This window comes from Sorex araneus, chromosome 2 (assembly GCF_027595985.1).
Source record: "Sorex araneus isolate mSorAra2 chromosome 2, mSorAra2.pri, whole genome shotgun sequence".
In the NCBI taxonomy this organism is placed as follows: Eukaryota; Metazoa; Chordata; class Mammalia; order Eulipotyphla; family Soricidae; genus Sorex; species Sorex araneus.
The window spans coordinates 39801659-39822927 of NC_073303.1; the positions used below are offsets into that span (position 1 = coordinate 39801659).

General features: G+C 59.0%; 1 protein-coding gene across 2 annotated transcripts in view; it reads left to right on the top strand.

Moving 5' to 3' along the window:
* The window catches only part of CORO2B (coronin 2B), a 124843-nt gene that overhangs the window by 73515 nt on the left and 30059 nt on the right, over nt 1-21269 (top strand). For both annotated transcript variants that reach the window (XM_055125108.1, XM_055125109.1), the window contains exon 3: nt 19237-19353. In XM_055125108.1, coding sequence (XP_054981083.1) covers nt 19237-19353 — 117 coding nt within the window. The remainder of the gene's footprint in view (nt 1-19236; nt 19354-21269) is intronic.

The window sequence follows — 21269 nt, forward strand, 5'->3', positions numbered from 1 at the left end:
CAGGCATGGTTCCCGGAGCTCCAGCAGGGGCCATTCCTGAGCACAGAGCCGGAAACAGCCCCCCAACACAGTGGGGTATGGCCCCCAGCCCAAAATAAATAAGCAAGTCAATAATTCACAATGTGTTCCAGGACTCGGCTGTCCTTACCAGATGTTTTATCTTATTTTAACAACGTCTTTTAATTAGTATTCATTGTGTCTCCCCTCCACCTTCCCTTCATTCCTCCCGCTGTTTGAACGGGCAGGGAGGTTGCCCACTTGGTTGTGGGGCGCAGACACACTGTCGGGTACAGACACTCGATTGTGGGTCGCACACACCTGTTAGAGTGCCAGCGTTGCCCGGGGCCATGGGGATGGCACTTGACATGTGGGTGTGGGGCCAGGACCGCACTCACTCACGTCTTGTACCGCCCCAGCAGGTGCACTATGGCTGAGCTCGCCCTGGGGCCCACTCAAAGTGTTCCGGAGTATTGGAAATTGCAAATCACTTGTGGGTCTAAAAGTAGGTGATTGCGTAATATAAGTTGTTTCAAGCACACCACAGGGCTGGAGCCATAGCATAGCAGTTGGGCATTCACCTTTCACACAGCCGACCCGTGTTCGATTCCTCCACCCCTCTCGGAGAGCCCGGCAACCTACCGAGAGTATGGAGCCCGCACGGCAGAGCCTGGCAAGCTACCCGTGCGTATTGGATATGCCAAAAACAGTAACAATAACTCTCACAATGAAAGTCTCACAAGCACACCAAGAAATACAGTTCGGACATTAAAAGTGGTGGTGCCTTGGGGCTGGAGCGATAGCACAGTGGGGAGGGCGTTTGCGTTGCATGTGGCCGACCCAGGTTCAATCCCCAGCATCCCATAGGGTCCCCTGAGCACCGCCAGGGGTAACTCCTGTGTGCAGAGCCAGGAGTAACCCCTGTGCATCGCTGGGTGTGACCCCCCCCAAAAAAAGTGGTGGTGCCTTAGGAGAGGTTAGTGGCCCGGGTCAGGTTTACCCCAGCCTGTCCCCCTGTGCTAAGCCGGAGCTGGAGCTGGGGCTCAGCACAGCAGGGGAGCGTTAGTCTTCATCTGCCTCCAGCTTGCCTACCTTTCTGTTCTTACTCTTTATTTCCTTTTAATAAAAGGAGAAAACTGGGTCAGAGCAAGAGCACAGCGGGGACGAGGCTTGCATTGCACACACCCAACCTGAGTTTGATCCCTGGCACCCTAGAGGATCCCCCGAGCTGTGCCAGGAGTGATCCCTGAGCACAGAGCCAGGAATAAGCCCTGAGCCGTCAGGCGCCCTGGAAGCGTAAATACCCGAGCCCCGGCTCCGCTGATGGTTTAACAGCAACTCAGGAGAGAAACCATCCCGCTGCGTTTCCCGTTCAGTGCAGTGACCTGGAAAGATATCGAAGCTCCCCTCCTCGTGCCCAGTCCTGAGTGGGGCAAGGCCCTTGGTCCAAGAGCCGTACGACTGCTGCACATTAGCAAACAAACAAACAAACAAAGCAGAGAGGAAAGGTCTGAGCACTGCCAGGTGTGCCCCCCAAACAAAAAACAAATAAAAATAGAAAGTGAGAACGGAGCGGAAGTGTGGCTCCGTGGTTGAGTCACGTTTGCTTGCATAAGTGAGGCGACCCCAGACGCCACCAGAAGTTTTCAGGACCATAAAAGCAGGGAAAATGTGAAGTCTGAAGTATTAGGGTGGGAGGCCATAGCGGAGACCCTCCCAGCTTCCCCACCTAGCCTTAACCTCTCGTACCCAGGTCAGAAGCAGGTAAAGCCGTGACAGCCCCTTTGCAGTGAGTGAGGAAGACATCTGTCGAGGCTCCTCCCGTGACGTAATACAGGACCCAGAAGCTTCGCTGGGGTAAATGACAAAACTCTGTCCCGGCCCTTCCCTTGCTTTCTCTTGTCCGCTAATGTGTCGGTCATGGAGCCTACACAACCCGGTTTTGTGCCAAGGCCCTTGCCCCGCTCAGAGCTGGGGATGCGGAGGGGAGCTTGGGGTCCTCACGGGCCACGGCGTGGAACTGGAACCCCAGAGGGACGGTTTCTCCCGGGAGCTGCGGTTAAGCTGTCAGCTCAGGCGGGGCGGGGGTCCAGCTCCCGGGGGCCTCGTTCCCAGCGAGCTCCGCATCGTCCCCTCTGGCCTGCTGGTGAGGGGAGGGAAAGAGCGCCAAGGTGGGACCGCGGGCTTCTCTGGCTCTGGCCCACGTTCTGTGAGCATCGCTGGCCAGCTGCTCAGCCCTCTGTGTGCCTCAGGAGAGGCCGTCTGGGGGCCACCACCTGGGGGCGGCCATCTTGGTTGTGGCTATTTAGGTGCTGGCCGTCTGTGGCTGCCCTCTTGTTGGTGGCTGTCTTGGAGGTGCCTCCCACCACCACGCAGCATTCACGAGCTCTGCAAGAACATGGAGTGTCCAGGGATGCGGTGGGGCTGGTGTGTCAGCTCACAGATGCGAGCACACCTGGCTTACTCAGCTGCCCTGGAGGGTGTTGGGAGGCAGTGCTCGCCCCACAGTGCTCGGAGCGAGCTCGGGCAGGAGGCCCTAAGGACAGACTGGGAACATGGGCTGAGAACAGTGTGACTAGCCCAAGGGCGGTAGGAGGGCTCGGACTCCAGGTCTGTGTGTGTGTGTCTGCGTGTGTGTGTGTGTGTGTGTGTGTGAGAGAGAGAGAGAGAGAGAGAATGTATGTATAAGAGAGTGTATGAGTTCATGTGTGTATGTTATGTGAGAATGTGTGTATGAGTGTGTGTATGTGTGAATGTGTGTTAGAGAAAGTGTGTGTGAGTGTGTGTGAGAGAGAATGCATGAGAGTGGCGTATGTGTATGAGAATGTGTGTGTTTTTGTGTGTTTGTGTGTGGAGAGTGCATGTGTGAGAGTATGTTTGAGACTGTGTGTGAGACTGTATGTATGAGAGTGTGTGTGAGTGTGCATGTGTGAGTGAGAGTGTATTTGAGAGTGTGTGTATGTGTGAATGTGTGTTAGAGAGTGTGTGAGTGTGTGTATGTGTGAATGTGTGTTAGAGTGTGAATGTGTGTTTGTGTGAATGTGTGTTAGAGAGTGTGTGAGTGTGTATGTGTGAATGTGTGTTAGAGAGAGTGTGTGAGTGTGTGAGAGAATGCATGAGAGTGGCATGTGTGTGTGTGAGAGGAAGTGTGTGTGTGTGTGCGCGTGACTGAGTGTGTGAATGCACATGCACAGGCCTCTGGGTTTTTTCAGGATGTCTTTGAGCCTGACATTAGGATGAAATCACCTCAGGATGGTGGATCCATCCGACTCTTCAGAGAAACACGTGACGCGATGAGGCCGCCTTGAGCTGAAGGGGAAGGCGATCAGGCGGTGGGAGCAGGAAGGCGCCAGTTCCTGAGGGGGAGCTCGGGGAAGCAGGATGAGAGACCCCGAGAAAGGGCTTCTTCCTTGGAGCCCCTTTGTCCTCCTCCCCCCTCTCCCCACGGCGGGGGGGGGGGCGGGGCAGGAATGCAGCCTTGGGTGGGGCCTGAGAGTCAGGGTGGGGCCCCCAGCAGGCGGCTGGGTCAGATGCTTGTGGGGGGAGGCCTGGGCGCCTGGGTGAGAGAGAAGCTTGCAGAGAGCTTGGAGTACTCAGCAGGCAGGGGATGGCCTGGACACACGGTCCCGTGTCGTGTCGGAGACACCCTTGGAAGTCAGGACTCGGGGGCACCTGAGATTTGACCGGGCTCCATCCCATTGTCTTATGGGTAAGCAGTCATGACCAGAGAAGCACAGAGACTTGCCCAAAGTCGCACAGCGCTCGGTACAGGGTTCCAGCCCAAAGAGCTGGCAGACAATAGTCTTCCCTTGCGTGGGGCTAGGTTATAAAGTCTGGGCGGGTGGCGCTCCCCATCGCAATACGAGGACTGTTCTGGGGAACCGGGCCGGGGTGAGGTAAATTGGACGGGAGGTCCAACCAAGCCCGAGTGCGTCCTGGCCACCAACTTCAGGGAGGGCCGCCACCGCCCTCTGCTGGCGCGATGCGGGCAGCGCAGATCTCTCCAGACGGGCCTCGCAGAGCTGCGAGCCTTCCCGAGCTCAGGGTCCGCTCGGGACCCGCTCAGGACCCTCTGGGGGCCCGCTCAGGACCCGCTCAGGACCCGCTCAGGACCCGCTCAGGGTCCGCTCAGTACCCGCTCGGGACCGGTCCAGGACCCGCCCAGGACCCTCTCGGGACCCGCTCAGGAGAGGCAGTGGGTCGGCAGCCGCCGGGGATGCTGAGGGGGGTCTGCGTCTCCACAGGACGGCTGCCCGCACACCCCCATGAGCTGGACCTCCAGAACTGCGACTGCCACTGGCCGCCCACACTCACTGCGTGGCCCCGAGCAGGCGTCGCCCCGTCTGGGCCCGATCTTGATGTGGGATGGAGGGGCGAGCACGGGGGAGAGAGCAGCTCTGCAACACGCAGTGCAGACCCCAGCGACCTTACCCGGCACGTGGGCCTCAGCGCTGGCCCAGGCTCTGTTCTTTCTCTCCCTTCTCTCCCCTGCCCTGCCTCCCCGCCCCGGTTCACGCAGCGTGTCCTGAGTGAGTGATCAATGACCCCCCCAAGCCCCACCACACCCTCCTGGTAGCTGTGACCCCCCCAGCCCCCACCACGCCCTCCTGGTAGCTGTGACCCCCCAGCCCCCACCACGCCCTCCTGGTAGCTGTGACCCCCCAGCCCCCACCATGCCCTCCTGGTAGCCGTGACCCCCCCAGCCCCCACCACGCCCTCCTGGTAGCCGTGATCCCCCAGCCCCCACCACGCCCTCCTGGTAGCCGTGACCCCCACCACGCCCTCCTGGTAGCCGTGGCCCCCACCACGCCCTCCTGGTAGCCGTGACCCCCCCCACCCCCCACCATGCCCTCCTGGTAGCCGTGACCCCCCCCAGCCCCCACCACGCCCTCCTGGTAGCCGTGACCCTCCCACCCCCCACCACGCCCTCCTGGTAGCTGTGACCCCCCCACCCCCCACCACGCCCTCCTGGTAGCCGTGACCCCCCCAGCCCCCCACCACGCCCTCCTGGTAGCTGTCAGGCAGAGCCGCAAGCATCGTGCCCAAACAGCGAATCCCGAGTGGTGGGATTCCCAGTGGGAATGACCCGGAGAGCCCTGTACAGGGCAGGGGATCTGAGCGGGGGGCGGAGGGGGATGCTTCTGCCTCCCCCTTGGCGCTGCTCCACCGCAGGCTGAGGGCCAGCGTTACCCGCCGCCCCCTGAGCCCGGCTCTTCCTGGGAAGTGGAGCAGAAGCGGAGCGGAGAAAGCGGCCGTGATGGTGAAATACTGCCACGGTGCCCGCACCCGGCAGGCCCTGGTTCCCGTCCAGCGCCGGCCTCCCGGGCTGGCGGCCTGCGGTTGCCCGCGGGCGGGTGGGGGCGGGGAAGGGGGGCTGTCCGAGCGAATCCTCTCCCTCTGTGAGTTCGGGCTGCCGGGGCCTGGGGCCTGTCCGCTTCTCTCGGGCCTCTGAGGGCAGGAATGGCATATCCACACACGGGGGGGCGTCTGCCTGGGGATTCTGAGGGGATGGAGCACGTCCTACTTCTGCAACCCCCCCCCCACTTTTTTTTGGTTCTTGAGCAAGTCCACTAACTTCGCTCTTTTCTGAGCACCAGACCTCTCACAGCTAAATGCTGCCTCTCCCAGGAGAACGGCAAGCTCCACGTTTGAAGATGTTTGAAGCACAAAGCTAAGGTTGTTCGTTGGCAAGAATGATAGGATAGAGCGATAGCACAGCGGGTAGGGCGTTTGCCTTGCACACAGCTGACCCAGGTTCGATTCCCAGCATCCCATAGGGTCCCCTGAGCACCGCCAGGGTCATTCCTGAGTGCAGAGCCAGGAGTAACCCCTGTGTATCGCCAGGTGTGACCCAAAAAGGAAAACAAAATGATAGGACAGCAGGGAGGGCACTTGTCTTGTATGCGCCAACCTGGGTTTGATCCCTGCTGTCCCATACGGTCCCCGGAGCCTGCCAAGAGTGATCCCTGAGTGCGGAGCCAGGAGTCAGCCCTGAACACCAACGGGCGTGCCCCTCCCCCCCAAATAAAAGGAGGAAAGGAAAAACATCTGAAAGGCCCCTCCCCAGAGACCTGCCTCCTCAGCAGGTCTGAAGGGGACCCGGCTCATGGGTCCTGCAGGCCCCACCCTGCCACGCCCACACCTGCTCCTTGTACCCTCTCTCCACGCCTCTGCCTGCACCCCTCACTCAGCCCCCTGCTCAGCAATCTTCACCTCTGACCCCACAGCTCCTGAAGCTGTCTTGTCTGCACGTTCAGGGTACAGACTGGAATCAGAAAATTCCAGAACCTCAGTGCTCTCACCCAGCACAAAATCCATTTGTACGGACGGACGAGTGAGACCCAGACAGACCCTGGTGGCTCAAATTCGAGCCTCCTCCCCTGCTCCCCCTCTCCTGGGTCCTTTTTTAGTCTCCCCGGAGCTTTTCCTGGGGCAACTGGAGTGTGGCGCTGTGGGAAGGGGGAGGAGGGAAGTGGAGGCTCGCGGCAGGAGGGGTAAGAACGTGCTTTATTCTAGAAGGCAAGTGAGGAGCACTGGGTGGGGGAGCGTAGCACCGTCAAGGGGACGGGGGCCCGTGCTCCGGGACACAGGGAGGAAGGCAGAGAAGGGAAGAGACCGAGGGAAGAAGGAAGAAGGAGAAGAAGGGAAGTCCTGGGGGACCGGCTGGGGCCTCAGTTTATCAGCTGTGGGAGACAGGCTCAGCGACACCCAACGCGCAGACTCAAGCGAGCGCGGAACCATGAGGCCCACGTGCCCACTGCGGAGCTGCGCCACGAGCTGTCCAGGTGGCAGGTGGGTGTTGGGGGTGGGGAATGGCGCACGGCCTGCTGCTGGGGGGAGGCGGCGGGGGGGGTCGGTATTGGAATATTGCGTGACTAAGACTCAACATTAATCACTTCGCAAATCACCGTTCTTTAATTAAACGCATTTTTTAAAAACGCGCCTGCTCTGAAAGGCGTTTGCAAGCTGGGTGGCAGGTCTGCGAGCCGAGCACGGTCGGTCGGAGCTTGAGGCCAGGGCCCCGTCGCTTGCCGTGCCCGCGGCCAGCCCCGCCTCGGTCCCCAGCGCCCCTGGGGTCCCTCGGGCCCCAAGTGCAGAGCCAGCAGTCAGCCCTGAGCACCCCCGAGTGCAGCCCCCCCAAATCAAACAAAACAGAAGAAACTTGGGCCGCTCCACAGAGGAGGGCAGCCCCCACCCGCTGGGGGGCCACGTCGGCCCCGGAGGCTCAGAGGGGGGCCGGGCACACCACAGAGCTGGGTGCGGCCCCCGCTGTGCCAGTCTGCTCACAGGTGTGAGGCCTGGGCCGATTCGGGGGGGTTTAGAGGCAGGCACCGCCCGCCCTGGGGGAGCCTGAGCACAGTGCGGGGAGGCTGGGAGACTGTTGTCTTGCACTGGGCGCTGCCTGGGTACAAGGCCCCGGCCTGGAGGCGGAGTCTGGGAGCTTCAAGCACGCACCGGAACTTGCTCCTGGGAGAGGGAGGGGGCTCGGGTGCTTCTCCCGCCTCCCGGACCCTCAGTGATGCAGGGGAGCAGGCTGGGAGGGGGTGGGTACCCAAGGGGGTGCTCCCAAATGGTGCTCAGGAGGCCCAGGGGACGAGCCGGCCAGCAATTCAACACAAGGACTGGAGAGTGTGATGCTCCAGGAGCACTGAGGCCATCTGGTAGGGCTCAGGGGGCACCAGGGCAGGCCTGGAACACTCAGGGGACCCCCCGCCTCACTTTCCACTTGGAAGGTGTCCGTGACCCTGGGCCGTTGCCTCGGGGTTGCCGCCTCTGCTGGCCTCCTGGATGGCACCCGTGGAGCCAGGCTGAGGGTCAGTGCCAGCACCCCTGCCTGCCTGCACTTCCTCCGACCCTGTACGCACAGTCCTGCTCAGTGGCTCTGCGTCTCGGTGGCATCTCTGCCAGGGGGCCAGGGGGCCCCGGGCCCTGTGGCCTGGACAGCCTCCCAGGAGCTCAGCCCACAGAGAGGAGGCTGGGTGTGCCGCAGGATGGCCACGGCAGTGCCCCGCGCCTGCAGGATGGTGGCGGCTGGTGCCCGCAGCCACACTGCAGAGGGTGGAGGCTGGTGCCCGTAACCACGCTGCAGAGGGTGGAGGCTGGTGCCCGCAGCCACGCTGCAGAGGGTGGAGGCTGGTGCCCGCAGCCACGCTGCAGAGGGTGGAGGCTGGTGCCCGCAGCCACGCTGCAGAGGGTGGAGGCTGGTGCCCACAGCCACGCTGCAGAGGGTGGAGGCTGGTGCCCGCAGCCACGCTGCAGAGGGTGGAGGCTGGTGCCCGCAGCCACGCTGCAGAGCGTGGAGGCTGGTGCCACACTGCAGAGGGTGGAGGCTGGTGCCCGCAGCCACGCTGCAGAGGGTGGAGGCTGGTGCCCACAGCCACACTGCAGAGGGTGGAGGCTGGTGCCCGCAGCCACGCTGCAGAGGGTGGAGGCTGGTGCCCTCAGCCACGCTGCAGAGGGTGGAGGCTGGTGCCCACAGCCACGCTGCAGAGGGTGGAGGCTGGTGCCCACAGCCACGCTGCAGAGGGTGGAGGCTGGTGCCCACAGCCACGCTGCAGAGGGTGGAGGCTGGTGCCCGCAGCCACGCTGCAGAGGGTGGAGGCTGGTGCCCGCAGCCACGCTGCAGAGGGAGGCGGCCTCTGTGCCGTGGGCAGCGGGGCTGAGGGGCATCCGTCCTGGGCCGAGGGCAGGGCTCGGCCTATGGCTCTTCCCTCACCTGATGGTCGTGTGCAAGACGAGAGGCCACTGACCCCGAGGAGGGCGGCCCTGGGGAGATAGGGCAAACCTCGCACGCGGCCAGCCCAGGTTTGACCCCCGGCATCCCATACGGTTCCCTGAGCACCGCCAGGAGTGGTTCCTGAGTGCAGAGCAGGAGCAAGCCCTGGGCATTGGCACTGGGCGAGTCCCCCGAATCAGAAGAGGAAACGCAGGCTGAGGCGGCACAGCTCTCCGGCTTTGTGCAGTGTACAGCACGTGCAACAGGACAGTGTCCCGCTGGAGACATTCCCATCCCTCAGGCACGCCGCCTCACACCGAGGGTGAAACTGAGCCACCACCACGCACTGCCCCTCTGTGCTTGCTTTCCGGTTAACAACTTAGACTGGGGCTTGTGTCCCGGGTTTGCCACGGCATCATTCATTCATTCATTCGTGGTTCCCTTCTCTGTGAAATGGGAGCAATGAGATACATCTCCTCAGGCGCGTCTGTGTGTGTGTATGTGTGTCTGTATGCATGTGTGTCTGTGTATGTCTGTGTGTCTGTGTGTGTCTGTGTGAGAGCGTATGTGTGTGTCTGTATGCATAGGTACCTGTGTGAAAATGTGTGTGTGAGTGTGTCTGTGTCTGTGTGTCTGTGTGTGAGTGTGTCTGTATGCATAGGTGCCTGTGTGAGAATGTGTGTCTGTGTGTGAGTGTGTCTGTGTCTGTGTGTCTGTGTGTGAGTGTGTCTGTATGCATAGGTGCCTGTGTGAGAATGTATGTGTCTGTGTGTGTGTGTGTGTGTGTGTCTGTGTCTGTGTCTGTGTGTTAGAGACCCTCCCCGTGTTGCTCCAGGGACCACACGGCCCCAGGGCCAAAAAAGTGAGTCTGGGGTGGGTCTGGGGCGGGAGCAGAGTGAGGATGCTAAAAGGTTAGGGTCCGAGCCTCACGGCTGGCGGCTGGGGGGGCGGGTCCATGTGCGGATGGGGACCCTGAGGCAGCCGGGGTGAGAGTGAGGCCGTGCCCAGTGAGGGGCTCTGACCGACAGGCCAAGGGCTGGGCTGCTCGTGTTCTGCCGGGAAGCCCTGTCCTGAGAAAACGCGGGGTCGGAGTACTGGATTCTAGGGGCCTTCAGTATTTCTTCCGTATTTCTGTTCTTAGGACCCACAAGATGAACGACTGAGTTTCTCTCTGTCTGTCTGTCCGTCTCTCCGTCTGTCTCTCTCATTCCCTCACACAAGCCCTCTCTCTCTCTCTCCCCTCCTCTCCCCCTCCCTTGCTCCCTCCTCTCTCCCTCTTTCTCAGTGCCCCCCAACAGGGCTGACCACACTGCTGGGTAAACTGAGGAGGAGCAGGAGAGAGTGTGGCGGGGGCACCTCGGGTGGAGCGGAGAGGCTGGCATGTGAGGGCGGGCGGGGCCTCTGCCAGACGCTTTGCAACATGCATCGAGTTCCTCTCAGGTGATGGGGTGGGGGAGGGGCTCCACAGACCAAGGGGCTGGGGTCCAGGAGGACCAGACCTGGGACATAGGGGAGCACCCACGGAGGTCCCAGCACGCAGCAGGGAAGGACCACGAGTCCTTGGCTGATCCAGGCCGGACATCCATGCCCCCCCAACACACCCCTCATTGCAAATCTGGCAGGACGTGAGCCAGGGAAGCCCCAGGCCCCCAAGACGGGACACTCAGCTTCATCCCGGCACGTGGACCTGGGCCATCCTAGAAACCGGGAAGGAGGATGGGTCCCCAGCCACCCAGAGCCCGCAAACGGTTCTAGAGAAAGGGGGACGCTCTCCCCACCACCCCCTGCAGCGAGAGGACTGTGCGTGGGCGGATGCGCACAGACGTGATGGCTTTGGCACCGGCCTCGCCCCCGGGCCCAGGGGGACAGCGGGGACACACCACTGCCTTCGTCCCTGCCCGGGGCTGCGGTGTGCGGGCTCTGGGGACCAGCTGGACTGGCCCTGGAGCCAGAGGCTTAGCCAGGGGCCTCCCTGAGCAGCTGCCGGCTTTGGGGCGGGTCACGCAGCGTGCAGCCTTCACCTCTCGGCCCGCTCTGAGCAGGTCTGTCAGAGCCCGCAGACCGGGCCCTGGTCTGCATGCACACGGCAGAGTGGCCCGGAGCCCACAGTGGACGTGCCATGCCCGCAGCGGTGCCCTGGCCTGCCTTCCTGATGGGCCCCCACAAGGGAGGGGCTCAAAGCATCACCCAGGTGCACGGCCCCTCGTACTGCAGGGGGCTGGGGGAGGGTCCCCTTTCTCCTTCCCGGGCCAGACTGCAGACGGAAGGAGGGGCTTTCATGCCCCTTGCCCCTAAAACACAGGCTGCCGACCAGCTGCTGTTAGGAGGGTCTGGGCACTGCAGGCCTCGGTCTGGCCAGGGACGCTGGGGCTGGTCTGGGGCAGCCCCTGGACTTAGCGCTGGTGCTTGGGGCCATCTCGGCCTCGCACAGTGACCCACTTGGTGTCCAGTGGGGTCCTGGAAGCCTGGGCGCGTGGGGAGGCTGCGGGGGGCTCAGGCAGGGGAGACCAGGCGGGCTGAGGCTGGCCCCCCGCTGGTCCGGCCCTAGGAGAGGCCGAGGGGGGGCCGGGCCAGTGTGGACAGGCTCAGGCGCATGTGGATGCTCGTCTTTCGGTTTTCTTCCTGAACCGGAAATTTGCTTTTCTGTTTAGGAAAAGCCATAACCGAACTCCAGCCCAAAGGCCGTCCCTGGAATTCACACGGGCGCGGCATCACTGGGGCTGGGGTAGGAGGGCGGGGAGGGTTTGAGTCACACCTGGGCGCTCAACTCTGCTCAGATTCGCCTCTCAGCAGCAGGGGGCGGGTGACATGCACGGCCCGCACCTCAGCCCCTGCACTATCTCTGAGCCCTGCACTATCTCTGAGCCCTGCACTGTCTCTGAGCCCTGCACTGTCTCTGAGCCCTGCACTGTCTCTGCCGCCCTGCACTGTCTCTGAGCCCTGCACTGTCTCTGAGCCTTGCACTGTCTCTGCCCCCTGCACTGTCTCTGAGCCCTGCACTGTCTCTGCCGCCCTGCACTGTCTCTGAGCCCTGCACTGTCTCTGAGCCTTGCACTGTCTCTGCCCCCTGCACTGTCTCTGAGCCCTGCACTGTCTCTGAGCCCTGCACTGTCTCTGAGCCCTGCACTGTCTCTGCCCCCTGCACTGTCTCTGAGCCCGGCACTGTCTCTGCCCCCTGCACTGTCTCTTGCCCCCTGCACTGTCTCTGAGCCCTGCACTGTCTCTGAGCCCTGCACTGTCTCTGCCGCCTGCACTGTCTCTGCGGCCCTGCACTGTCTCTGCCGCCCTACACTGTCTCTGCCCCCTGCACTGTCTCTGCTCCCATCTGAGGGGGAGGAGGGCAGCCAGGGGCAGAAACACAGTCCCCAGCAAGCCCACCAGAGACCCCAGCCCAGGCCACTGGTCTGGCCAGTAGGTCTGAGGTTCTGACCTTCCTTTGGGCCATTCGTGCTCGTACTTTTCCTAGGACCATCGGTTTGTTTGCTTTGGGGGCACACCCAGCAGTGCTCCAGGGCTACTCTTGACTCCTGACAGTGCTCGCGGGACCATATATAGTGTCGGGGTTTGAGCAGGGATTTGAACCAGGGTCACGGCCCCAGTCACACACTGGGCCAGAGTCTCAATCACGGGCCCTGTCTCTGGGCCTCCTCGTGTCCGCGTGACTCAGGCTTTGTGAAAGGGCCATTAAACAGATGAGCTGAGCGCCTGAGAGACCAGCCAGCCCTGCCCAACAGACACCTGGACACACACTCACACTCACACACACACACTCACACTCACAGACACACACTCACACTCGCACACAGACACACACACAGACACACACTTGCACACACACAGGCACACTCACACACAGACACATATTCACAGACACACACAGACACATACAGTCACACTCACATAGACACACACAGACACACACTTGCTCACACAGACACACACTCACAGACACACACTTGCACACACAGACACACTCATACACAGACACACACTCACAGACACACATTTGCACACACAGACACACTCATACACAGACACACACTCACAGACACACACTTGCACAAACAGACACACTCACACACAGACAATACTCACAGACACACTCACACAGACACACAGACACACTCACAGACACACACAGACATATATACTCATAGACATACATTCACACAGACACACACACATAGACACACTCACAGACACACTCACACAGCCACATAGAGACATTCACATACAGACACATGCTCACAGACACACACTCACATACAGACACATGCTCACAGACACAGATACACTCACAGATACACTCACACACAGATACATAATCCCACTTACACACAGACACACACTCACACAAACCCATACTCACACACAGACTCAAAGACACACTCATACTAACATATACTCACACTCTCACATATACTCACACGCTGACGCACACACAGACACTCACACATATACTCACATACACTCCAACACTGACAATACACACGCTCATGCCCAGCTCTGGAACCCCCTTGGTGTTTGGAGCCTGCAGAAGGATTCTGGGGAGGCCCGAGAGGAAGGGAGCCCCACCCCTCTGGGGTCCCCAAGAACCAGAACACCCAGAGGAGCAGCTCCTGCCCGAGCCCCCAGCCTGCCGGGGCCCCAGCACGGCCTGCCTCTCGGGGTGAAGGGTTCCCCCCAGGAGCCGCCCTGCACCGCACACCTTCCGACAGCGCGGATGCGGACGCCTCCCGGTGCGAGGAGCAGGCCAGCACCGTCCGCCCGGCGGGCGGGCAGCACGGCTCCCCCAGGTCTGCTCTCCGGTTCCAGGGTCAGGCAGCCATGGGAAGGGGGTCGGAGCAGTGCAGGGAGCCGCGTCAGGACCGGGGCTCGCGCTCCCTGCTTGGGCCCGGAGGGAGCATGAGGCCCCAGAAGCCGAGGGCTTTGGGGCTCACAGCCTCCCGCTGGCCGCAGAGCCGCCCAGCCTTCTCCGGGGGCAGGAGCACTGGGGAGGGAGGTGGCGGCTGAGCTGGTGCTGGCACGGGCAATGGAGCTGGAATGTAGAACCGAGCTGGGACCATAACTGAGGTTCTGGGTGGAGGTTGGCTTTGAAGGTTCAGACCAGTGAACTGCAACCCTCTGACCCGCCTTTGGTCTGGGGCCCCACCTGGCCGCACGCAGGGCTGACTCCCGGCTCTGTGCTCAGGGGCCCTCCTGGCAGTGCCGGGGGGACTCTATGCAGCTGGGGACCAAGCCAGGATCACCTGCATGCAGACAAGAAGCTTTACCCCGTCCTGTCTCTCCGGCCCATCTTCGACCTTCCCACACCTGCAGACCAGCTCAGAGGGGCACACGGAGACCTTGTCCAGTCTCGACCTGGGGAAGCCCAGAAAATTCTGGAGCTTCTGGAGAAGCTGGAGTGAAGCAACTTTATTCTGGGAAAATGCAGCCTTTCGGGGGAGCAGAGCAGAGAGAAGGGAAGCAACAGACCCCAGCCAGCAGCCCTGGGCTCCCTGGGGACAGGCCACACCCAGAATTCTCCCGGGGAGACCCAGCAGGGTGCGCCTTGGGGCAGGAAGACTCTGTGTGTGTGTGTGTGTGTGTGTGTGTGTGTGTGTGTGTGTGTGTGTGTGTGTGTGGCGGAATAGAGAGAGCATGTCGAGGGTTGTACCCCCAGCCCTGCAGAGACACCCACATTGGCCCTGGTGGCCCCAAGGAGGCTCAGGCCAAGGAGTGTCCCTTCTACCCAGCGCCTAGCAGTGGACAGAGCTGCTTGCCCCGGACAGAGGCCATTGAGTCCTGCTGGTTGGTGGGAGGGAGAGAGGCTCTGCGGGGGCCTAGACAGAGTGACCTGGACATGAGCTTGTCTGCCAGGGCTGTGCGGGGAGGTGGGGCATGTGTGTGGGGGATCCCAGCTTTGAAGGAAGGTCTCTGTGCTAAAGACCAGGAGAGGCCCCTTCCCACAGTGGTCCCGAGCTGCAGCCCACAGGAGCCCCTGGCTGTCCGCGTCCACTGGCCGAGTCTCTTCCTACTTTAGTCTGGGGCGCCAGGGAGAGAGAGCAGCGGGGAGGGCCCTTGCCTTGCAGGGTTGATCCCCAACACTCCATTAGGCCCCTGACCCTGGCCAGGAGTGTCCCTGAGTGCACAATCAGGGCTCAGTCCTGAAGGAGCACCATAGGGTGTGACCCCCCAAACAAAAACAAAAATACCGCCCCCCCCCACAAAAAAACCCTAATAAGAACATTTGGAGAACCTTGAAGAGATGCTGATGTTTGTTCCCTCTTCCCAGATGTGAAACCAGAACACAATCTCTGCGCCTGGCCACGGAGATTTTAAAAACTGCCCAGAAAATGCAGAAATGGAGCAACGCTCTGTTTCTGGATAGGGCCAGGAGTTGGGGTCAAGGGTTGGGGCACAGGCTTTGTATGTGGGAACCCTGGGTTCAATCCCCGGCCCTGCCCGGGCCCCATGCACTGTTCCTGAGCTCAGAGCCCTGAGCACCACCAGGTATGGCCCAAGACAAAACTAAACAACAACATACATATACATGGGCTGGAGCGATAGCACAGTGGTTGGGCGTTCGCCTTTCACGTGGCTGACCCGAGTTCGATTCCTCCGCCCCTCTCAGAGAGCCTGGCAAGCTACCGAGAGTATGGAGCCTGCGTGGCAGAGCCTGGCAAGCTACCCGTGCATATTGGATATGCCAAAAACAGTAACAATAAGTCTCTCAATGAGAGACGTTACTGGTGCCCGCTCGAACAAATCGATGAGCAAAGGGATGACAGTGACAGTGACATATATATATATATATATATATATATATATATATATATATAGTTTAGGCAGGGGGCAGGGATAAGGGGGCACCAAGAGCAGCTTCAGGCCAGTCTCTGGCGACCCTCATGAGAATTTCAGGGCCTTTGTCTAATTTATAATGACGTGTTCCCTAATTCTCAGTGCCTTGCCCACGCGTACCTCACAACTCAGCCGTCTCCAAGGCTCAGTTTGCTTATCCATAAAATGGGTTGTTGCCAACAGGGTGGGCAGATTTCATAAAACTTCATGGGGCTGTTGCAAGAATCAAAGAGAATAATGAACATTAGGCTGGGGTTATGGCTCGGGGCACTGTGCCTGGCGTGAGTGCGGGCCCAGGCCCAGTCCCGGGCATTGCATGCCCACCCCCTGCTCCAGGGGAAATGACCCCGTGCCCAGAACAGAGGGATGTCTGTGCTGGCCCGGCGCCCTGGGTGCGAGTACCAGAAGGGGTCTCCACAGCGCTGCCTGTTCACGGCCCTTGGATCCGGGGTCCCGTGTTCTAACACAGAACATTCAGACACGCCCAGCCCCAGAGAAGCAGAAGGTGTTAGCCCCAGTTAGGACCCAGGGGGCCGGAGAGCCGGGCCCCTGCCCAAGGGCCTGCAGCGCGGCCGGGTCTGGCCCAGACGCTGCCTCCTCCAGCGTCGGCTGGTTCTGCCTCGCTGAGCTGGTCCCCCAGGTAAGGAGATATTTCGCTGCTGTGTACGGAACTCGGCTCTGCAGCGGGGGGGCCGCCCAGGAGCCGCAGCCGCAGTGCAGGTTGTTTTGGAAAGATCGTGTTCCTGGTCAGCTTGCCCGGTGCTGATAAGCCAGGAGCAGGGCCAGAGCCCCGCCTCTCCGCGCCCGGCCCCGGGGAGCATGAGAACCCAACACCCCACAGGCACACACGTGCACCCCACATATGACACATGCACACATGCACACACTTCCATGCATACAAGTACTCCCCACATGCTTCCCATGTACCTACATACACTGCCCCCACTGCACACACATGCACACACATGTGCACATGCACTCCCACACATGCATACTTCTACAAGCACACACAACACACACACTCTCACATATACCCCCCACATTCCTAAACATGCACACCCCGCACACATCTACGCTCTCCCACACATGTACACACACATGCACACACAGACACACACACTATTACACACACTATCGCACACTATCCCACATTGACACACACACACACACACTCACACCACTTTCAGTTGACTCCGTGACTTTACTCAGTTTCATGGATGGCATTTCCCCCAAATCATCCCTGGGGCAGGAAGCCTGTGGGAGTAGAATATGTGTGGGAGTTCGTGCATGTGTGCATGTGTGCGTGTGTGGTGTGTGTATGTGTGCATGTGGGGTGTTCTATCATCAAGGCCAATCTGAGAGAACACTTGGGTTCTGCGGAAGCCTCTGGAACATGGAGCTGTGGAAGGCACCAGTGCAGCTCACCCCTTCCAGGCTTGTTTGATCCAACCCAAAGAGGATTCTTACTGCAGCCAAGCTACAAGTGTGTGCGCGTGCGTGCATTCATGCGTGTGCGTGTGTGTGTGCGAGCGTGTGCATGAGCACATGCACTTCTGTGTGCTTAATAACATTGGTCTTTTTTTTTTTTTTTTTGCTTTTGGGTCACACCCAGTGATGCTCAGGGGTTACCCCTGGCTCTGCACTCTGGAATTACACCTGGTGGTGCTTGGGGGACCATATGGGATGCCGGGGATGGAACCCGGGGTAGCCATGTGCAAGGCAAACGCCCTACCCTCTGTGCTATCGCTCCAGCCCCAATAACATTGGCCTTTTAAAAAAAATTTCAAAAGTCCATTGTGGAAGAATTTGAAACCACCGATATCCAATTAGCCAGATAAGACCACATGAATGTTGTGATGTATTTTCTTCCAGACTATGTGTTTTTAATAATGAAGATAATTTCATGTATATAGCTCAAATCTGACTGTTTCACTAACCATTAAATTGTGAGCAATTCCTAGGTCATTAAATATTGCTTGACAGCATTATTAAATGACCTTATATTACCTTGTATTGGTGTGTGGGAGGTCATTTGGACAATGCCCATGGTAGAACATTTATTATGCGGCGACTCTTCTACTAACAGGTCTGAATGCTTGTGCAGTTCTCGTGAATCACTGTGGGGATGCTCAGCATGGAGTAATGGGCTTCAAGCCTACGAACCTCTCAAATCGGGCAGGGGCAGGTAGGCCTGTGTCCCAGCACCTCCAATCCTGTCTTTTAAAAGAGAGGCAGGATGAGGAGATGGAGAGATAGAAGGAAGGTACTGGCCTTGCATGAAGTCAACCCAGGTATAGTCCCTGGTACCCCCGTGGTCTCCCGAGCACCACCAGGAGTGATCCCTAAACACAGAGCCAGGAGTAAGACCTGAACTTAAATCATATATGTATATATATGAGCTACATTATTATGACTCTGTAAGTATGTACTTCAGTCATTATCATTGCTTTTCTTATTCTTACCATTTCTTTCTTTAAAACTTATTTTAAGTACTGTGATCTACAAAGTTGTTGATAGTTGAGTTTCAGGCGTATTATGTTCTAGCACCATTGCTTTCTTTGTCCCTGAAGTTAAAGAATTGGTTGGTTTTGTTAGTTTGTTGTGGTCTTTGGCCACACCTGGCAATGCTCAGGAGTTACTCCTGGTTCTGCACTTAGGGATCACTCCTGGCCATGCTCAGAGAACCATAAGGAGTCCCGGAGACCGAACCTGGGTTGACTGCATGCAAGCACCTTCTCTGTGGTACTATGGCTCCGGCCCCAACATTGAAGTTTAAATGTGAATGATTCCTCTACTGTACAGATTTCAACTCCTCTTTCCAGTCATGGAATTTGTCTTTCAAACAAAATTTGTATGTGTAACTGACCCTATAAATCAGAAAAATCGGAGCAGGCAGATGCAGGGCTGGGGATCCTTCTCTTAAAGGGGCCCCATCAAGGTGTATGCTTGTATGTGTGTACAGTCTGGGGTCACCGTCCGTGTAAACACTCTTGAACTAGCTAACTCCCACTAGCTAACTGCACACACCATGGCCACCATCGTCACATCTGATCATTCTCTGTTTTAAAAAGACTCGTTTGGGGGGCTGGAGCGATAGCACAGCAGGTAGAGCGTTTGCCTTGCATGCGGCCGACTTGGGTTCAATTCCCAGCATCCCATATGGTCCCCTGAGCACAGCCAGGAGTAATTCCTGAGTGCAGAACCAGGAATGACCCCTGTGCATCGCCAGGTGTGACCCAAAAAGCAAAAAAATTTTAAAAAATTTAAAAAAATAAAAAGACTCATTCGGGGGTCATGTGGGGGGAGGTAGGATGGGGGTAGGGTGTTGGCTTTGCACACAGCCAACCTGGGTTCGATCCTCGGCACCACGTAGATCCCCTGAGCCCCAAGAGTGACCTCCAAGTGCAGTCAGGAATCAGCCCCGAGCACCTCTACTCCCCACCTATGAAGTGTCTTGTGTATCAGTAGTGACCCTGTCACCCCTCACCCCACCCCCTGGTATCATTCAGCTTAGGGGAGCACCCAACTATGGAGTGATGCAGCTGGCCCAGCCTGATACGAGCACCCAAAGATGAATAAAGCACTGAGGGGGTCACGGGCTTTCCAGTCCAGACTGGAAACCCTTTCAGGGTGTCCTGGGGCCTTTCAACTGACCTCTCCCCTCCTTTCTCTCTCTCTCGTAGACAGGCAGGATTGAACCCAATTACCCCAAGGTCTGTGGCCACCAGGGAAATGTACTGGACATCAAGTGGAACCCCTTCATGGATAACATCATCGCCTCGTGCTCAGAGGACACATCGGTGAGCAGGACAGGCCCTCTCCGGGGGGGTGGGGCCTCAGGGGGCCTCCCTTCCTCAGCTTCCCACGGGGAGCCAGCCCGGGGTGGCAGATCGTGGGCCTGTAGCGTGATCTTGTCTGTTGAGTTTGTGGGGGAGAACGGGGACAGAAACACATGGCTCAGCCCGTCCCTGCAGTCGCAGAGGGAGAAAGGCTGGAAGGGAAACCTGGGCGTGGAGGCAGCGGAGAGGAAGGGAGGCCAAGGGAGGCGCTCTGGCAGGCTGGGTGTGGGACAGGCTCCATCTGGCAGCACGGTTCCAGGGGAGGAAAGTGCGCTGGCTGCAAGTCGCCATGACTTGTCCAACGACCCACCCTGGGAAAGTGCGCTGGCTGCAAGTGCCATGACTTGTCCAACGACCCACCCTGGGGGCCCAGAATTTAAACTCCGCGTGTGCCACCGTGTGAGAGGGAAACATCAACCAGGAGAAGGAGAGTGAGGAGGAGGGGCAGGACGGAGAGAGGAGAGAGGGGGAGAGGACAGAGAGAGACGGAGAGGGGAGGCAAAAGGGGTGAGCAATTTGGAAAGGGGCGACCAAGAATCCAGGGGAAGGAGAATCTGAAGCTGTTTCCTCGCCACCCTCTCCTCCGGCTCAGTGATTTTCATGGGGCGGGGTGCTGAGTCACCCCCATGTCTAAAGGGGGGTCTCCTGCCTGTCCTGACTCTGCCCTGAGCAATCTCAGAGCAGGAGCTTCGACAGAGAGAGAGATCAGGGCATCGGCTGAGTGGGTGAGTGGGGCTGCCCACACCTCTGGGGTCCCAGGTGAAGGGAAAATGTCTTTCAATCACATCGCAAGCACCTGCGTCAAGCTCACAGCAAGAGCCTGGTTCCGGCTCAGACTCCCAAAATCAGGGTGGGAGGACTTTGGGGCTCAGGTCATCTGTCTTCTCAGACTGGACTGTGAGCTCCAGAGGGCAGAGGCCGTGACCCATCAACCTCTGAAGCTCAAGCATCCACCCTAGAGTCCAGTATCCGTAATACTTAAGTCTATTGGGTGGAATGGTTGGAAGGGTATAGAGATGGGATGGATGGATGGATGGATGGATGGATGGATGGATGGATGGATGGACGGACAGGGTAGAGGAATGAATGGATGGAGAAATGAACAGAGGGTGGGTTGATGAAGGGATAGATGAATGGACAGAAGGTGGGTGGATGGATCAAGAGACCAGGGTGGGTGGGTGGGTGGATGGATGGATAGGGGCTGGGTGGGTGGATAGATGGATAGAGGGTGGGTGGGTGGAGGGATGGACAGAGGGTGGTGGGTGGATGGAAGGAGGGTGGGTATGTGGAGGGATAGACAGAGGGTGGGTGAATGGATAGGCGGGCAGATAAATGGATTGCCAGCCATCCAGACAAAGAGAGAGAGAGGGCTGGGATGGGTGAGTGACTGGATGGGCAGCTGGGGAGATGAACGAGTGGGTGGCTTGGTGAGCGGGTGGCCAGGTACATGATGGTTGTTGGATCTGATTATCATCGTGAATTGACAAAGCTGACCAAGTGGATGGATTTTGAGCAACTAGATGAGTGGAAGGAAGAAAGGGTGACCAGATGAGGCTCAAGGATAGATGCACGGAAAGTTCAGTGGAATGAATGGATAGGACCCAACTACCGATTCTCCAAAGAAGGGGATTGACCGCAAATGATCTCCACCAGTTAGCAGGCTGAGGAGAAGCGACCAGCTGCGCAGTGCCTGAAATGACAGAACTGACATGGGCTTGATCAGCTCTTAGTCAAGAAGCTGCCACCAGGAGCACATGCCTGACACTCCCTGGGCTCCCCCTGGGTCCTCGTGGTAACAGAGCTGTGATGGGTCCTTGGTCGGTCGCTGTGACATCCAAGTGCTGAGCCTGAGGGGCCCCGGGCTGCCCCAAAGACAC